Here is an 18,782-nt window from a genome sequence, read left to right as displayed (position 1 = left end):
AGTACTGGGGATGTCAAGGGATTTGATTATTTATTTTTTTAAACATTTTTTTCAGATTATATTTTAGCTCCTACTTCTCTGTTTCCTTGAGTAAAACTGCTAAGCACAAGTGATGCAGCAGAGGTGGTTGTTACTCTTCTTACTGCTCAAGGTAATAGTACCTTGAACGACACCTGAGTTGTTCTGTGTTACTGCTCTGGCACTAAGCTGGAGAGAATTGTTGTTGGATGGAGGAGGGAAGAGAGATTGCTGCCCACTTTCCCTTTTCCTTGTGCTGTGAGCTTTGGCAGGGTTCTCTGGTGGGGTGAAGGGAAGGAGAGCCAAAGGCATAGCAGGTGTGGTGCAGGGCAGTGCTTGGGAACAGGATTATTGGAGAGGTGCAGAACATGATTTTTGATATATAACAAGTGATTGTTTGGTCTTGCCTATGTTTAGACCTGTATTGCTGCTGTTGAGTACATGTACACTGTCTGCCATTAAATCTTTGTCTTTTAGAAAGCAGTGAGTCTTTGCACAAAAAATATTCCCATATTATACCTAAAATGTAATGTGTTTTATACTATACTTTAGGTGCAGGGCTGAAGGTTCAAAAGTCTGTTCTTCAGTCACCTTTCCAGGAGGAGGTTCAGGAGGTATCAGGCTTCCTCTTAAATGCAGAGAAGAAAGGCAGAGCCTCAGTACGCTCCCAGAAGTCAGTAAAATATTGAACTCTGCTGGGTTTACCATCTGAACTTCCTTATCTGTATTTCAGTATCTCATCCGGCCTAATAAGTACTATTTGGCTGAAGTATCTCTTTCAGAAAGACATCCAGACTTGCCTGAAGACATCAAGTGACAGAGAGGTCACCACTTTTCTTAGTTAATTAATGGAAAAAACTAGTTGATGAAAGACTGATTTATTCACTGGTTCAATTGCAGCTGGTGAATTTATTGTCCACAGTTGATGTGAAAAAGCACTGCCTTTATTTATGAAAGAGCAGCAACATGGTAACTTGGTTTGGTTAAATACTTGCGTTTTAATAGCATGTACTCTAGAAGACAGACTACAGTTCCTAATATATGGTAGTTATTTTTCTGGAGTTACAAAGCAGAAGTAAACCATCATGGCTGGTAAGTTGCATCCAGAATGTTTCTGTATCATCAAAGAAATAGGTAAACATCAGAAAATTTTGTTTTGAGCGTAAGCCTGGAAAAAAGACCCTGACTCAAATGCAAGAATCCTTAGCCTCATGGTATTAAGTTTACATAGGCACCACATCACGTGGAATGTGGTATGTCAGATGCGTTCACCCTAGTGTTCCAGCCACAGGTAAAAGGAACTCTTTCTTTATCACTTTCTATGCTTTTAAATCTATTTTCACGAGCACATGGTATATTTGTGCTTCAGGATCAAGCTACTGGTTATATTTATGATTATTACTCTGATAATGCTTGATTATAAAGTTGCCATTGCTTCTGTTTAAATCTTTATTTTAGGAATGACTAGTATTCTTTTGTAACTTTGCAGAGTACAGATGCCAATTCAAATGTGAGGAAAAGAACGAATGCCACAGTACAGTCCGAAGGTGATGGTGGGAGCCGAATTGACACAAGGCACAGCTCCATCCACCCTCCCTCTGTAGCTCAGGGGTCTTCTGACATTACACCCCACTCCCTTTCTGCATCAAGTCCCAACCCTTTCACACGCATCAATGCATCAGAGACTTTATCTTCTGCAAGAGCTACCCCTCCAGCTCCTCCTTCTACCCCAATTTTAACTGGATTTGTATCCCAGCATGCCACAGCTGGATCCCCTTCCATTCAGCACTTGCTTGGATCTAGACTGGAGCAGATTCAGACCACCTCACCTAACACATTAGGAGCATCTGCAAAGCCATCTGCTGTCACACCACCTGCTCCCCCCGCCTCCCACTCTGGCACGAGTAAGATAGACAAATATGCACGCATTTTATTTCCTGTTACCTTTGGAGCATTTAACATGGTCTACTGGGTGGTGTATCTATCCAAGGATACCATGGAAAAATCAGAAAGTCTAATGTAGTTTTGCTGCTATGTAGTAGTTCCTAAATTATACTCACATCTGATGCAGAGTTTCTTCTTTTGAAACTATTTAAAAAGGTCAGTAATTCTTATTTATAAAAGCTGTGTGCTACTTTCCCATTGTAAAGGCTGGAGTTATTGGGGATAATTAGTTAACTCCTAACAAGAGTAACGGGTAACAGATTGGTCTTCCTCCCTTCAGCTGGCAGTGAACCATCACTCTTTTCAGACAGGCTGCTCTGGCTACACAGAACTTGCCTTTGGGAGGAACACCTAAACCAAATCAAATCAAAGGCAGAGGTGCATAGCTGTGCAGTGGAACACATCTTGACTGCTAGGAATACTCACGTTGATTATTACAAAGCCCTGAGGCACCCAGCACTGCTATCTGGAGACAGCATTGCACTCTTGGAGTGCAAGGTCCGTGTCCTGAACATTTTGACAGTGCTTGCTAGAGAGGGTCTTGCCCTGCTAGATCAAAATTTGCAGAATGGGGGGAAGAAAATGAGCAGTGGAAAAAGAAAAGGGAGTCCAGCCTGGGAGAGTGCAACTCCAGAAAAGTTATGCAAAGGAGTTGTAGAGCTCCATATATTTTTACTAAGCATTATTTTGCGTTGCAACCTGGGAAATTCTCACTCTGGAATAGGAATGAGCGAACCTTGTAAAATCTGAAATCCGATGTAATTCTCAAAATTGGAGATTTTTGTTTGGTAAGGTGATCTTAAGTTTTGTGATTCCCTTTTGACCTTGCTGACCAGCTTGAGTGGATTTATTTCTAAATTACATCTGTTGCGGTAGATGAGGATTAGGCCCACAATGTTCAGCCTTTTATTTGAATTTGTTGTTTTTCCTTTGGATGCTTTGGGGTTTGCCCCCCCTTCTCCCATTTTTCAGTCACACTCCTCTGATTTGATTTGAACACATATTTCTCTCCCTTATATAATGTGTGTGTCAAGAAAAATTTTCAACACTGTTTTAAAAGTGGCTTCAAAACTCAGCAAAGCAAAATTTCCTCTGCTCAGAGTGTGGCTATGGCACGTCTTTGAATGAATGAATGACACAGCCTTTTGTGAAGGAATGCTGTGACGTAATTAAGAAAAAGTTTCTAGGTGAAGCTTGGGGGAAAAAAAAGTTTCTGTTTATGATCTGTTTGTTTCTCTTAAACTATGGCATAATAAGCGCTTTTCCTGCCAGCTCTAATTGCAATATGCGAGCAGGCAACTTTAATAAAGAACTGAATACTTTAAACCTGATAGAAATCTTGATCAGAGATGTTCTTCTCAGCAGAATGGGTGGAAGATACACTGGCAATAATTCTAAAAATGTTTGTACAGATCCATCTGGTTAGGCAAATGGTTAACATTTCTGTGCAAGTGACAAGTAAAAATCAAAAGCCAAATTCTCGGCTGTGATCTGGCTGTGCCTTTGGAGGTTCTGGACTAATCCTTAGCTTCAGTTGACTGGAATAGCAGACTGATTGCCTGTTATCAAAGTTTTATGCTGTGGCGGGCAGATCAGGTGAATGTTGAGTGGTTCTGTACCCAGGTAATGATCAAGTGAATGGTGGAGACCACAAGGTGCTGGGGTAATTGTGGGTATACATGAGGCTGCCCTAGACTATGCTGGGACAAGAATCAGAGTAAAAATACCTCGTAATGGTGAAACTGTGGCTGTATCTTTGTGCCTCTTTCTTTTAGCCAGTTCATAGCTGAGAATCTGACCTTTTAATTTACAGGACCTGGGAGGCTGCAGATGTGTACTACAGCATATAGTATGGATCCCAGGCTGCTATTTCATGTATAACATTGGAATGTTGGTGATAGAATGCACTGGATGTGGGAACGTCTTATATGACTTTATTATGATGTAGTGATATAAACAGTTACCTTAGTCTTTTGTTACTTAAGTTTTATCTCAGAAGGCCACGTATCATCCTTTCCTTTTTGCCTTTCACATCTGGAAGCCTGAGATTACGACACTCCCTAGAAAACCATTATGCATGCCATAGCACAGAACTGGAAATGGAGCAGCCATGCCAGACGTCGAACTGCAGTAGTTTGCACCTTTGGAAGTATCTGTAGTTGCTGTAGTTGTTTCTTCCCTAATTTGGTCACATCATTGCAGATTGTCAGAATGGAAGATAATATACAAGAGATTGTTTGTTTATTTTGTTTAGCCAGAAGTAACAAAGCTAATCTGGCAATTACTGACCATAAGTGCACAAATCATGAAATATTTCTATGAAGAATAATGGCCTTCTGTGTTGAGAACCTAGTGTTTGTACTGGAAGTTACTGAAATTACTCTTTGCTTTCCTCTCTGATGGAAACCAAGGATGTTTTCTCTCAGGCAGAGCTTTAAACAATTCACTAGAAACAGCTGTCTCTTCCTTCCACCCATGCCCATAATACTGATTGTATAACCAGCTTTTTCAGTGTATTGTTTGGTAGAATCAATGCTGGTTCAGGCTATTTGACCAAGAACAATCTAAATGTGGTCTTTGGATTCATTTGTAGTTCCTGTTTCATTTTGAAGACTTATAAGGAGGAAAAAAGGATTGCAAAAATTAATAGATTCCAAATATTTATTTCTGTGCTTCCATTTTGGAAAAACATTTTAATGATACCACAGGAAAAAATATTTTTAATATGTCAGCCTATTTCTGAAGTACCTTCCAACACTTGCATGCCTACCTACATTCAAAATGACGTACATATAAAAAAAAGTCTCATCATGAGTCTAGGGTTTATTTATTGCACTGTGCTACATTTTTGTGTTATAGCCTACGAAGAAATTACCATAACTAGCATTTCAAAGTACTTACAGACAAGTAAATAGGAATTTGTTGTTAACAGTGGTTTTTCATTATATTTAATTTCCTTGTAGAGTGATCAGAAGCAGTAAAGAGCTTGCAGTATACTCAGTAATACTGGCAGGTTCTGAATACTGCGTAATTCAGAAGCACAGACAAAAGCAGGAGTATGCTAAATATAGTGGCCCAAATGTTCAGTGCTGCTGACTAAAATCCCAAGGGATGAATGTTGCAGGTGTCATTTCAGTGACCAAGTGGCTTATTTTAGGGATGGATTTGAGTGAGATGAACTCTACGGGAGGTTTTTTTTTTTCATTTCTTCCCCCCCACTTGCCTTTGTCAGAGAATCCTTTTTTGACAGTAACGTAGTGATTTAAAACTCACCAAACACTTCAGATAAATCATCTCTATCAACAGGAAAGGAAACTGGATAGAAAGCCAAAAAACCTCACCAGGAAACAGAGCTAGATCGTCACTGGCTGCTGTTTCCTCGGAGACATTGTTACCAACAGCAGAACTCCCACAGATTGCCGTGATGCAGCCCCAACCAGTAGCACAGTCATTTGAGAAAACCAGTTAAAAACTCAGTTCAGGAAGGTTGGTTCAGATTCCTTCACAGGAACAGAAGTGTATTCTATAGTCAGTTGCGAGCAATGTCAAATTTTTAGCAGCCCATATTAACAGGTGCCACTAAAACTGCAAAAATAACGAATCCAGGGCAAGATGACAAACCCAGACCTCAGCTCTCCATGGTGACCTGAGCCCTTACATCTCACCTGTGGAACTTGAGTCTGTTTCTCTTCCTCTAAAATGGACTCGTCTCCATCAAATGGATGTTGGTGGCGCATTTTATCTCCCATGTGTCTTTTAAGGGGAAAAAAAGTAGACCTTGTAAACTGTTTAGTCATGCCCCCTACATTACCCTGTGATCAGGCAAGCAGACCATATGGTAATTGAATGAAAGAGGTAAATAATTTAATAGGGAACGTGATTAGAGCTTTTCTATTAACAGCAGCTAAAAGTTACTGATTACAGTGTTCAAGCATAGCCTTTGGCATCTCATAATTTTAATCATTCAAGGATGGACCTTGCAAAAAATTGGGGAAACAAAGTAACTGTATTTAGTAGGATTTAACCAGTATTTCTACAGAAAAGTGAATGAACTCAGCTTTTCAGTATACACAGAATTCTGTCTCCTTCCATTTCCTTGCATACCTTCTGTATGTCATTTGGCTCCCGTGTACCTTATGCTGTAGCACAGTGTCTGTGTGCCATGTGAGAACATCACAGCGTACAGTGTACATTTATCTAGTTTATCCAGAGCTAACATTGTGATCTCCCTTGTGCTATTGGAAGTGGAGGGAAGGCCAGAATGGAAGAAATGACCACACAGGTCGTGTAAGACACATATGTTGGGCACCTTGGATGTTTTCCCATCAATGCTACAGATTTCCTAAGAGAATCTTTCTCCATGTGAGAAGCTAGAGCACAGTTTCTGCTGTAGCACAGTCTCCCTCCAAATCCCAAAAGCTTCCAAGAGATCTATTTAGAAAGCAGAGTAGATCACAGACTTTGGACGCTGGCCTCCAGAACTTTTGCTTGACCCAAAAGATGTAGGAGGAAAGAAATTTTGGTATTTCCTTGTCTTCCTGGGACTTGCCAGTAGGGCTTGGCTGCACTAAAATGGGTAGGTGTGTGGTAGCACTGTTGTGAACCGCAGTACAGACAGCTGATGAAATGAGTCCTTGGTTTTATTTAATCCTGACATTGAATAACAAAAAAATGGCAACTGCAGTGTTGAGAAATCTAGGTGAAGTATAGTATTTACAGATGATATGGATAAAGGCAAGGATGGCCAAGGCTGTAGGAGTATTGCAAAGCTGCAGAACTACGTTGCATTAAGTTTGTGGATGGTCAGTGAGTGGGGAGAACAGGAGGTACTTCTATGCAGAGTCTGACAAGCATAAACCAATACAGCATAAAGTTGGAGGAGCAAAACTCTATAAATAAAATTTCTTACTCAGTGAAAATCCAAAAGGTAAATAGCCTTATGGAGGTCAGTATTAATCGCAGCTGCCCCCACCCCCCAAAACAAGGAAAAATCCAGGGGAAAAAGAAAGCAGTTAAGTGACAACAGCATCTTTTCTCCCCTGATATTTTTTTTTTCCCAAGACTTTATATTTCCTTTACTATGTGATTTGAAGGTAAGTATCATATATATATATTGTTGTGAGGACCTGTACTGGTGTCCACTGAAATCAATATGTGCTTTTCATTGACTTCAGTGCACTTTAAACCGGAGGGAAAATGCACCATTTTGAAAGAGTCTGATATGAGTTAACTTGTACAGTCTTCATTTGTAGGTGTCTCCTCAGAGTGAAGATGTAGCTTTTTTGGAGAATATGAGCGCGGTGAGCAGTTTCAGCATGTTCTGAGTAAATCAGACTCTGAAAGTAAGTTTTTGCCACATCCCAAGCAAGTGAGGGTAGTGCGAAGTACAGATTATTCTCTCTTTGCTGATGCTATGTACTGTGTTCTTAGCTGGAGGGAACAAAAAATGAAATTATTGTAAAATTGGTAGAATTTGTAAAAAATACTTTATTTTCATGTGAATTAGACAGTGTGGTAGGTATTTATTTCAGAATTGACTGCCTTCTACTCTGTAACTTAGTGCATCTACAAGTATCTCTTAGACTTTCTTATGCTTTTTGCGTTATTCCACTAGAAAGGACTTCAAAGTAAACCAGTTACTATCCACTGCAGTTCACTACATTTTTTTGTCATAATTCTATTTTCATTTTCTTGTGCAAGAGAAACTGAGAGCATGATAGCTTCTTTAAAAATAACAGCAACAAAAATAAAAAGCCTTGGAGATTCCCTTTTTAGAAAACCATCAAAAACTCCCATCAATTATTCAATGCTCTTTTTAAATAATACCATAGTTTTAACATTTAAAAATACTAATGTGATCGCAGCCTGGATACCTCTCTCTCTCTATATATATATGTATTTGTATGTATCCATTCAGATAATATGAAATCCCTGAATTGTAAGGGAGGCAGGCTCAAGATGCACTTGCAAGCAGTCTTGTTTTAAAAGACTGGTTTTCTGGATGGAAAGCACCTTATGAGGTAGAGTTTTGTTGTTTGGGGCTTTTGTTTGTTTGTTTTCTTTTAAGTTATCTTCATATTGCTATTTTTAAGAAAAAGATCCCAAGGAAAAATACAGTATTACTAGTTAACCCTCAGCTAGCCCAGAGATCTAGGTTACTTCTCGCTGGTGGTCTTGTTGATCTCCTTCAACATTGTCTGTGTGTTTTTGTGAATGTTATATCCATGTTGCTTTTAACTGACATAGCACTCTCAGGGTGATCTGATGGCATAAAGAAGCATTTAAAGAAACAATAGTTGTTTGTGAATGTGTTTCCATCCTTGGAAGAAACCTAACTGGAGTTTGGTAGAAGAAGCAGGTGACAGTATGAAGCACTTAGCTGGACTTCTGAGCTTGATGCGTAACAAAATTTAGTTGAGTACTGCTTTCTCTTGCCTCATCATTTTGTGCTGGTGGCTTATCTCCATGGTAAGTAAAGATGCACAATGTTGTAGGACTCAGAAGTCCAAAATATGTAGAAGTATTTCTTCAAAGTGCTTTTGGAGTATGGGATGGTTAACCTGATTACTAACAGTAACTTCACAGTCTGCTTTACATTTGCAAGCTTGAAAATCTCTTGTTCTGCTAGAATGGACCAGGTCATCAAATGAATAAAATGTCATCAATAGATTATTCTGTATGTATATGTATTTCATTTTTTGTTAATTTGTGGCAACATTCTCGGGCACCAGGTCAGTGGTGGAGATCTGAGAAGTTTCAGATAAACAGAGTTCTTTTAGAATTACCTGAAAATATAATTTTGTCTCATAGAAGCATGCCTTTGCTGATCCATACCAATGGCACATTCATGGTGGAAATAAATCCACTTGTGCAAAATCCTGGCCTTGAGTATTTAACCCGTATTTGGAGGGCTCATAATGCACGTTGGGCAGGTCAGGACTCGGGGCACACTTACTCTAAGAGGCTTCTGGACTGGAGCTGGCTATGTCCTGCCATCCTCTGAAGCAGTCAGCACCAGACAGACCACAAGCAGAATCCAGGTTGGTTTTTTTGGGTCAGTGTTTTGGTTCTTTTTTTTTGTTTTGTTTTGTGGTTTTCTGTTTGTTTTGGGGGTGGTTTGTTGGGGTTGGGGTGGGTTGGGTTTTTTTTTAAGACTGTATTACTGCTGAATGTAGTGCTTCTGCCTTCTTCCTTGCTGTCTGGCTTTGTGTGGGGAGCAGTATTTGTGTGGTTGTGGTGAGCTGGCTGAAATAAGTTGTCTAGCTAAAACCCAGTTTTTCTTGTCTGTTGGCTGGTTCGTAGCCAGTGGGATCCGTTCTCTGATCTGGTTCCGTCTTAGTGCTGGTACAAAGGAGGTGGTGAGGAGGATGGGACTGATGTTTTGAGCTGGGTTAAAGCTGTGGTGTGAAACCACAGCCTGAGGATTCTTATCCTCCCTCCACCGGCATTAAAACAGAGCACACTCAGGCTTGTTTTTGCACCTCAGGTGCCCTCTGTAGTCGTTTTTGCTCCACAAAGGTGATTTTGTGAATTGCGTCAGTGACAAATAATGGGAAAAAAGGATAAACAGGTCAGAATTTATGAAGGAGCCCAAATCAAGAAAGTTATTTGGAGAGAGAAAAAGAAGAGAAGGAGAAACATGAGTAAAGATGAAAAATTTAGTTTCTTGCTACCAAGCAGTTATTTTAAGATATGTCCTATTAGAGGTACTAGAACAGCATCTGGCAGGAAACAGACAGCCTGGAAATAATTATTTCTTCATTATAAGTATAATGAAAAAGTAATAAAGAAAATAAGTTGCTAATGCCCTCTTAGAACCATTTGTGTTCCATTGGAGTTGTTTTCATTAGAAAAGGGTATTTTCATTGTCAGCCAGGAAGAATTAGGAGACAGAATAGTAAGGGAAAAAGATTGAGTTTTATTAGGTATTACTGTTTCTCTTTGGTTTAGAGCATTTCTCAACCCAAAATATAAACAGTGACATTTTTTTTTAACCTTTCTGGGACTCCATATTTTTAATTTTCAGTAATGAAGCACTTTGGAACTTTTTAGCATTTAACCTGCTTTATGTTTAAGAGATTGAATACAGAATTTTCTTCTTCTAATTTAAAGAGAGTTATAGAAGGGGTGGGGCGGGGGGGGCGAGGGAGAGAAAAAAAAGCTTTCATTATAATAACAGCCAGTTTTGGAAGTATCATGCCTTCCTACTAAACCTGAAGACTTCATTATCCTGTACCTGAATTTACGGGAACTTTTTAGTGCTGAGCATTTCTGATAATGTGGTCCGTACTACACCTTGTGGGCTGCAGCTGCATTTGAAGTAGACCCGTCTGAAAATGTACATCCAAAACCTCGACACTTGCACAGCTGTGAATCCTGCCCAAGGATCAGCACAGTTAATCTGTCCTGTGTTGAACACAGTTAATCTGTCCAAGTTTTCTGGCGTTGTGATTAGAAGACTGGAAAGATGTGAGCTAGCAGCTGCTGCCAGCTGGATGCATCCACATTGCTGTGTGTCCAAGCTGTGCTGTGGGGCACGTGGGTCCTTGGGCCACTGGAGGTGCAATGGAAAATGCTTTCTTGGAGTACGAAATAGGGCCGACTGAAGCTGAAGAAAACTGTTCAGCTCAGCACTGCTGACACTGGCTGTAACAGCACTGAACATCCCGAAGGAGGACCAAGATGTGTTGCAGTGTTGTCTTCCCTTTGCCTGTCTGCTAAATATTGTGATACGGAAAGTGGTGAGAGTGACAAGTACACATATGGTAATGAAACAGAGCATGCTTAGAGCTGCTGCCTGGTAAGTACCTAGAGTCTCATGACAGCAGTTGTGGGCCTTCCCAGAAGCAGAACTGCATCGCTGGCTTTTTTTTTTTTTTTTTTTTAAAGTATAGTAGTTATGTCCCTACCAGTTCTGCCATAGCTAAAACATTGGAGAAGGGATTTTCTCTTTGACACTCATTGGAGAAGGGATTTTCTCTTTGATACTCATTTCTTCATTTTGTTGTGTATTCATGAAGAAGAAAATCAAGTTGAATTTATTTCTAGTTTTATTTTTTTTCTTTAACAAATATGTTTCCTCACCTGCACACATGGAAATCACAAGCTCTTTCTGTTGTCTTCTGTTGCAGACTTTGGGAAGGTAGCAAACACAAGGTAGCCAATTTCAGGAGAATCTCTGTGACTATGAAAACAGCTTTTGTTTTCAGATAAAATCTCTCATTCGGAGAGTATTTAGTTACAAATTTTTAAATGAGCTGTAGTTTATAAAAGTATTTTCTCTGTACTGAAAATGTGAATTTTATTTGTAGCCATTTCACTTAGGAAGGTAAGACACAATGTATGTGGGTTTTCTGTTAAGCTAGTTAATGTATGTCATGGTAGGAAAGATGCTTAACTGTGTGATGTTCAGTAGCCATTTCATAAATTACATGGGTTGTATATTTTTTCTTTGGAGAATATGAAGATTGTACGTAAACAGAAAGTGGGAGAATTCTGTAGAGAAATTTCAAAAAGCTACTCTTCACTTCCTATCTGGATATTGTATCCATAACTATAGTGAAATCAGGTAAAAGAAAATATGTGAGTAAAAAAAAAAAGATCCTCTTTGATCTTCATACTTTCAACGTTTCTTACTAAGTACGTGAGTTAACAGCTTCCCTATACACTTGCAGTTTTTCCCTCTGCTGTGCCATGAGGGAAGCACAGAAAGCAATGCCTTTTCAAACAAGAGCTAGGGATTTTTAGGTTCACTTCAACAGGACGGTCGGGAGGGCACTATGTCAGTGCTGGCCTTGCCAAGTTAGGAATGTGGATTTGTAGGTCTGAATTTAGTCCTGGTAGAGCAGTCTGGTCAGCAGAAGGCATCCCAGTTCTGGGTGAGAGCAGCTGAGGATGGAGACCATTAGGCATTTTGCTGAGGTAAGATGTGAGAGTCGAATTAGGCTTAAGAGCTGCTCATTAGCTATTTAAAACCCCTAAGTGTACAATCTAAACCCATGCTTCGGCGTGTCCTGCTACTTAGTTGTTCCGGACCTGTCCCTGGCTTTGCTGCCTTGCCTGGCGGCTGAGGCAGAGGGTGGCAGTGCTGGGGTGGGGTGGGCTTCGCACGCCTTCCCCTCGTCCGTGGGCTCTCGCGGTGCTTGAGCATCACAGGGTGGAAAGCAGCAGCTGGGCAGGGATAGGGCACGTGCCCATGGCCATGGCAGATAAAACCTGACAGCTGAGCAGCAAGGTGCAGCGTGTGGAGGGCTGGAGTACTGAAGCAGCGGCCTCTAAAAATTGTTGCATGAGTTTCAAGATCCAGTGTTAGTGCAGTGGCCTAAAGCACTTTGGAGGCTTGAAATACAAGTCAGTTGTAGAGCAGACAAAACATTTTCTGGTTTCCACATTTCCTGGGTGAATGCTAGCACTGCCAGCCCCCTCGTGCTGGTACCGTTTGACTTGGATGTATGTGGGGAGTGTTGCACCAGTAGCAAATATACAGAGCAGCAGCAGTACGTTAGAAGTCTGGTTGCAGACACAGTGTTTGCTTGCTGGTAATTAACTAAGCCCCCTAACAGTTGCCTCAAGTTCCTGTTTCTCCTCACCTTTAACTGCCATCCTTGTGCTCTGCCAGTCGTGCCAGTTCCGATATTCCAAATTGCTGAGGCATTTCCGTGAGCTGTTAAAATTGGTCCATCGAACAAATGACATGGAACATCCTGTCTCTTGCTCTCTCAACTCACCATGGTCGGAGGCGCAGGCTGGGAGATACTAACTTCAGTGCTAACTCAAAATGTAATAGCCGTACCACCCGAGGAACAAAAAGAAAAACAGGATTTGTGTGATGTGCAGCAGCTGCTATAGCTGTGTGTCATTTTTAAGCTGGGAAAAAAGCAGAAAAGCAAGAGGATGGTATTTACTGGTATTTTAATTAACTGTAAGCTTTTCTTTTCCTGTGAAGCCCTGACCGTTGCAACCAAAGTATTTGGGTTTAAGCTTAGATGTTGTAAGGAATACTCCCAGTGAAAAATACAAAGCTTTTTGAACTATTTTTATCTTTGTTTTCTGTAAGACTTGGCATGCAGAAAATACACACTGAAGCAGCATAATAGAAATGCTTTTTTAATACCCTCTTAGGGAAGTTTGAAATCCCCTAACCTCTCTGTCAGTGATTTACTACTTCTGCAATATGTGACTGTCCTAGATGCATGTTGCAAGAGTTTCTGTGCCATGCCAAATTCTGGTGGTTATCCCTTTGTATTGACTCATACGTTGAAAGGAAATCAAAGCAAGGGAAGCTTTGCCGTTGAAATCTTTTACATATTCATCATGCACATTTTTGCATGGAACAATGTGGCTGAGAGGATTGGAAGAATCAGAAGTTAACTAAATTATTTGAATTGATATATTCAATGCTGGTCACCTGACTAACAAACTCAAAAGGTGGTTTGATAGCTGTCAACTTGTTTTGCTATTGTGCAGCTTAACTGTTACCTTCCTGTATTATGAACATCTATGTATTTGGAAAATAAATCCATCTTGCAAGAAAGACTGTACAAAAAATTGTTCCTATTATACTCCAGTGTATATTGCTGATGTCAAATAAAATACAATTGTGAGAGTTCTTAAACAGTTGTCTTTCTAATTGCGGCCCGAAGCAGGAAAAGGAAGGTTATTCTCCTGCAGTTATTGCTGGAACATTGATGTTAGCTAAACGATTCAATCAACCTGATGCTTTATATATGTGAACAGATAAAGGGATGGGTTTCATCAGCAATATGATGAATGATAATCTGTTGTATTATAACTTATTAATAATAACTTATTAAGACCGCAAACAAGTCTACTGACATATCATTATCAAGATACGTCTTACTATGTTAACAAGCTAAAAGCTAAATAAATTACCTTTCCTCTCACAGCAGCAGAAACAAATAATACATATACTAGCAGTGCCCCCCCCCCCCCCAAAAAAAAAAAAAAGGGAAAAAAAGAGAGAAACCCCACGCTGTCAGTTACTTTACTTCTTTACATGACCTAAAGTAATTTTCTGATAGTCTGTGCTTGGGCCTGGTAAAGTTTTCCATCATGAGAAGGCATGGACTTGCAAAAACTGTGTTTCAGTAAGGATGAAAAATAACAAGCAATAACTTTGTGTAGAGACAGATGTATGGAGAAATCATTTCAGTATGCACGGTGGCCCTTGCAAGGCAGGGAGCAGGACATCCTCATTTCTTTTGCAAAGTGTGGCCAAGACCATCAAATCTTTTTGCAGGCTGAGATGAGAGCTGTCAGAATGGCTTACAGTACTGCAAAGTGCTGTAATTGCCATTTGCTTCAGGCACAGGTGTTGATGCCAAGAAATCTTCTGTATTTGACAACCACAGCTAGTTCATAGATTTAGGAGACTCTACATCCCTTTCTCCTGGCTTCTTTGGCTTTACTTTTTAAGCCTGATGTACAAATTAGTCATATGTATTGCAGCTGCCACTTAATGCTGTATGGCATGATGCTACCCCACATCACACGTTTTATTAATGGCACTTGTCTTGATTATGCAGGGAATTCTGCTGTTAGGCTACAGATAAGGCCTGTTTAGCATCCAAGGAAAGCTGTCATTGACTTCAGTGGATGCTGGGATCAGGTTTTAATGCAAGTCAGAACTCCGGCTCCTGGTGGTGTAAGAGGAATTCAGTCTGTGGGCTGAAAGCAATTAGGAAATTTGCTCTGGGCTGGTGCAATGCACCTCCTAAATTCATTTTTCCTACCTCTTAATGCACTTGGGTGTGACTAATGTTTCTTCAGAGCACCAGGATCCATTCCTGGTAATTAGGAGCATGAGACTTCTGTTGTATGTATATCTCTAGCGTGAGTTGAAGGAAATTGAGCCTGAGTTTGCTGTCTGAGTAGTCTCACTGTTGGTCCATGAAAAATCGGAGGTTGATTCGCATTAAATGTTCGAGTTTTATATGTAGCACTTAGAGAAAAAACACAACTGAGGAGGACTTGGCTGGGGAAGTCAGGTCCTGGCTCCTTGCCTGCCACTGTCTTCTGCCCTTTTCCTCCTTCCTTTCTGCAGGGCTCAGTCTCACAGATGATATCTGGGATGCTGTGTTGGAGTGGTCCTGGAGAAGAGACAGGTAAGTATGCTGTTGTTTGAATACGAAGTCCTGGTCTCAAATTCTGAATATTGCTGCTCATCTAGTGAGCAGACTCTGACCTGGAAAGCCTTAAAGATAAAACCATCTCTCAGCCTGTTAGATGATCTGAGATGGTAAGAGTAAAATTGTCTAGGAAACCAAGCAGATGGCAGCTCCAGATATAAGTGAAGGAACACCTGGGAATAGGCTGGATGTAACCCGTGTGGCTTATTGTACTTATGCTAGCAAGTGCCATGTCAGGAAGGCACCTAGCACAGGCACAAAGGCAGTTGCATTGACTCCAGCCTGGGGGAGAGCACAGCTGAGTCAGGCTAGAGGGGAAACTCAGGAGATGGGGTGAAGGGTGGTCCCAGTGTGGGAGTGGGAAGGAACTGGGCACAACCCGATGTTATTAGATGAGGGAAGAAGGCGGCAGGAGTTGATGTGATTAGGCCAGCAAGATGTAAAGAAATTACATATCAAAAGCTTGTTTTTCAACTTTGCTGGAAAGTGATGGGTAGTCTTTAAGAGGTGTAGAGGACTTTCCCTGTAATGCTGAGCTGGCTTTAATGCTGGTGAGAGCCTTTGGATGGGAATTATGCCGCTGCCTGGAGGGGTAGTGTGAAAGGAATCTTGCTGGAGAACGATCAGGTGTGAAGCTGTTGGGACAAGATGCCAAAGGCATTTTCGGATGGTGAATGTGTCCAAGAATATTGGTATCTGTTGCAATTTTAGATATGTTTCCTATATGGTTTTTTCTGTTTGCTCTGTGGAGATTTTTGCTTTCTCAACTGAGAAAGTTTCATTTCAAACTACAGAAAATCCATTAAAAATGTATTGAAGTATTTTATTTTTCAGATGACAAGAAGCTGAATAAAGAGTTGCTCTGAAGTGTCGTTCACAGCATTAGGAGAGCATGCCAAAGCCACATGAACAACTCGGGGCTCTCCGGTGTTGTGTCTACTGGGTGTATTTTTAAAACTGATTACAGACTGAGGTACTTCTTATGTCCTTTCTTTACAAGGCTAATGGTTAGAGCCCATAAAAGACCTTCAAAGACTCCTGCCCAATTTACAAGGTGTATATAGCTGCAAGTTCCCAACGACATAAAATAACTAAAACCATAACATGAAGTAATTATAACCAGTGGGCCATTACAGCAAAGGATAAGCCCCTTGGGGTCCCTTGAAGCTCCCTTGAAGCACACTAGAAGGTGTTTTTCTTCAGGAGTCTGTCCAGGATCTGGAGTTGGTAAAGATGCATGATTCAGTTGCTGGTTCAGGAGATAATTTCGGACAAATTTTTCACAGTATTTCTGGATCCCTTGTTTGAGAAACCTATATGCCCAGGGAGCCTTAGTACCAGGTAACATTGTATGCAGAGTGCATATAGACAGGTGTTAGGGTGCCTACAGATGTTACTGGATTTGGCCCTGAATACTGCTAAGATAGCAGCTGATAAAGCAGTTTATGGCCTTGCATTATGAGAACTGGACTCAACTGAAGAGGCCCCAGAGTTACGTGGGATGTATGGACACAGATCCAGCTATAGGAAGACTATTTTTCCCCAGGGACACAACCATCCTGTGAGCTCCACCACAGCTTTGCTGGATAAATGCCATACTGGTTTTCACACTTGTCTCAAAGAGAGACTGTAAAGTTAGAGGTTAGCTAGTCAGAAGTTAAATTGTCCTGATTACTTACATGGCTCTGGACCTGTCTGAACAATTCCTTCTGCTGCAATGTGGCAGCCTCTTTTTTTACCATGCAATGGACTTTTATTCCTTTATTTATTCTCCTTAATAATGTTCTTTGCTTTTACGGAGACCAATTACATCTGTTGGTTTACGCTGGAAGTTGTGCTTTTGTTTTTTCTAAATTTCCAGCTCCTCTAAACAGCATTGCATCTTTGTTGTGGGATTCATTGTGGGCTATAAAGCATAGCAGTGCCTTGGAGACTGTGTGTGTAGGCTCTGCTTCATATGTTGAGAGCTGAAGGCTGAGAAGGTGGGATGCCTTGGGGCTGCAGAAGCAGGCCCCTATAGCATTCCCTGGCCCATTACATGGGAGGAGGCATTTGAGGTCTGCTTTCATGCTCTCCACATAGCTTCCAGCTTCTTTAAGCAGCTCTGCTATCTGAGAGTCACTGCAGGTAGCATTACCCTAAACCCCCTTTTCAGTATGTTTAAACTTCACCATATAAGATTGCAATAAACACTACCTTTGGAGTGCAAGTGTGATAAGTATTATCCCTGAATTTGAGAAAAGATTATAACTGGCTGTGGATATAGCCACATAAGTAAGGAAATTGTGTATATCTGCTCCACTTCTCTAACTGTGTGTCTCTCTCTCTCTGTGGTTTTTAGAGCCTGGGATCCTATCAGCATCTTGGGCTTCGATAATTTTCACATCCACCTAAATTAGCTAAGATATCAATATAGGTGTTTCTGAATATATTCAGTTATCAAACTTGTGACCACTTGCAAATCAGTGTATCTGTCAGACCTTTTTCAATCAGTTCTTGTATAATGTGTATAATCTTATCTTGCCCTTATTTTCATAGGTTGTTATCAATGAGCTGTATTCTAAAGTAAGAGCAATTAGACTTCTCTGAGACATGAATAAAATCACATGAGCATAAAAGGCCATCAGCTTGCTATTGCAGGTGGTGATAAGGAGAGAAGTTAGTTTGGCAGATTCTGAAATTTGTACAAAATACATGTGGGTAGTATGCTAATAAAGGTTTGGAAAGAGCCAGTCTTCAATGGATTGTTCAGTTCTCTGTCATGGCATCTGTGGGCAAAGCCTAATAAATAGGTGTATCAAAACATAGAAATGAAAACTTTTGTTCATGTTCTCTATGTGTCTTTTAAGTACTTAGCCACTGAGTCCTCATTGTGGTCATTGAAGCTGTTGCTTGGAATGCAAAAGCAGTGGATATAAATGCTACCGGTAAGTAGGGAAGAAAAAATACAGCAAGTATGCTGGAAACATGAGACCTGCACAGTACACTACAGAAAAAATGCACTTAGCAGCAACTTGCCCAGAGTTTTTAGTCTGGAGGTAACAAATGATAGAGATGTCCCACCGCAAACCTAAGTGAAGTGCAAAACAGTGATTGAGGAAAGATTAGGACATACTGTCTTCTCACTTTCCCTTTGAGCCACCTCAGGATAGTCCCTCTCTAGCATCCTAGTCTCTGAAATGCCTTTCTGAGACCCCTAGCTCTCTGATAAACATAAGAAGCCAGGGATCCCACAGGAGGAGAACCAACAGCCTGTCCTGTGAAGCTCTGGATTAGAAACCCTGGGCTAAGTGGTGGTCATCACAGCTTTTTAGATGCTGGACTCCCTCAGTGAACTCCAACATCCAGTCCTATGGTACAGTTTCAACCTAAACCCAAGCAGATGCTATTTCATGCTGATACCATTGCAAAGGCCTTTCTTCCTGCATTTTTTTGTAGGAGTGGATAGGGGGAGAGAAAGGCAGGTGGCGGGGAAGTAAACGTGGGCAGCAGATGGGAGGGAAAGGCAATTCTATTCTCAGAGAATCTTGGTGTAATTTGAACAATAATTAAAAAAAAATAGTCTGTTTTCCAAGGTACTTTTAAGGTCTTGGAGTCACTGTTTTTATCTAACAAGTATACTGTGGAAAGCAAGTCTTGCTAAAATGTTTAAATTATGTAGAGACTTGTACT

The 18,782-nt window shown here is 40.7% G+C and overlaps 1 protein-coding gene across 1 annotated transcript in view; it reads left to right on the top strand.

Moving 5' to 3' along the window:
* Nucleotides 1-9,048, top strand: part of GABRA4 (gamma-aminobutyric acid type A receptor subunit alpha4) — a 45,553-nt gene extending 36,505 nt beyond the window's left edge. Inside the window, exon 9 of the mRNA XM_055797833.1 lies at nucleotides 1,508-9,048. Coding sequence (XP_055653808.1) covers nucleotides 1,508-2,041 — 534 coding nt within the window. The 3' untranslated portion in view covers nucleotides 2,042-9,048. The remainder of the gene's footprint in view (nucleotides 1-1,507) is intronic.
* Nucleotides 9,049-18,782: the final 9,734 nt, after the last annotated feature.

The sequence above is a fragment of the Falco peregrinus genome, chromosome 2 (genome assembly GCF_023634155.1).
Source record: "Falco peregrinus isolate bFalPer1 chromosome 2, bFalPer1.pri, whole genome shotgun sequence".
Classification (NCBI taxonomy): Eukaryota; Metazoa; Chordata; class Aves; order Falconiformes; family Falconidae; genus Falco; species Falco peregrinus.
Note: the sequence above shows the minus strand (reverse complement) of the source record. Positions and strands in the feature narration are given on the sequence as shown.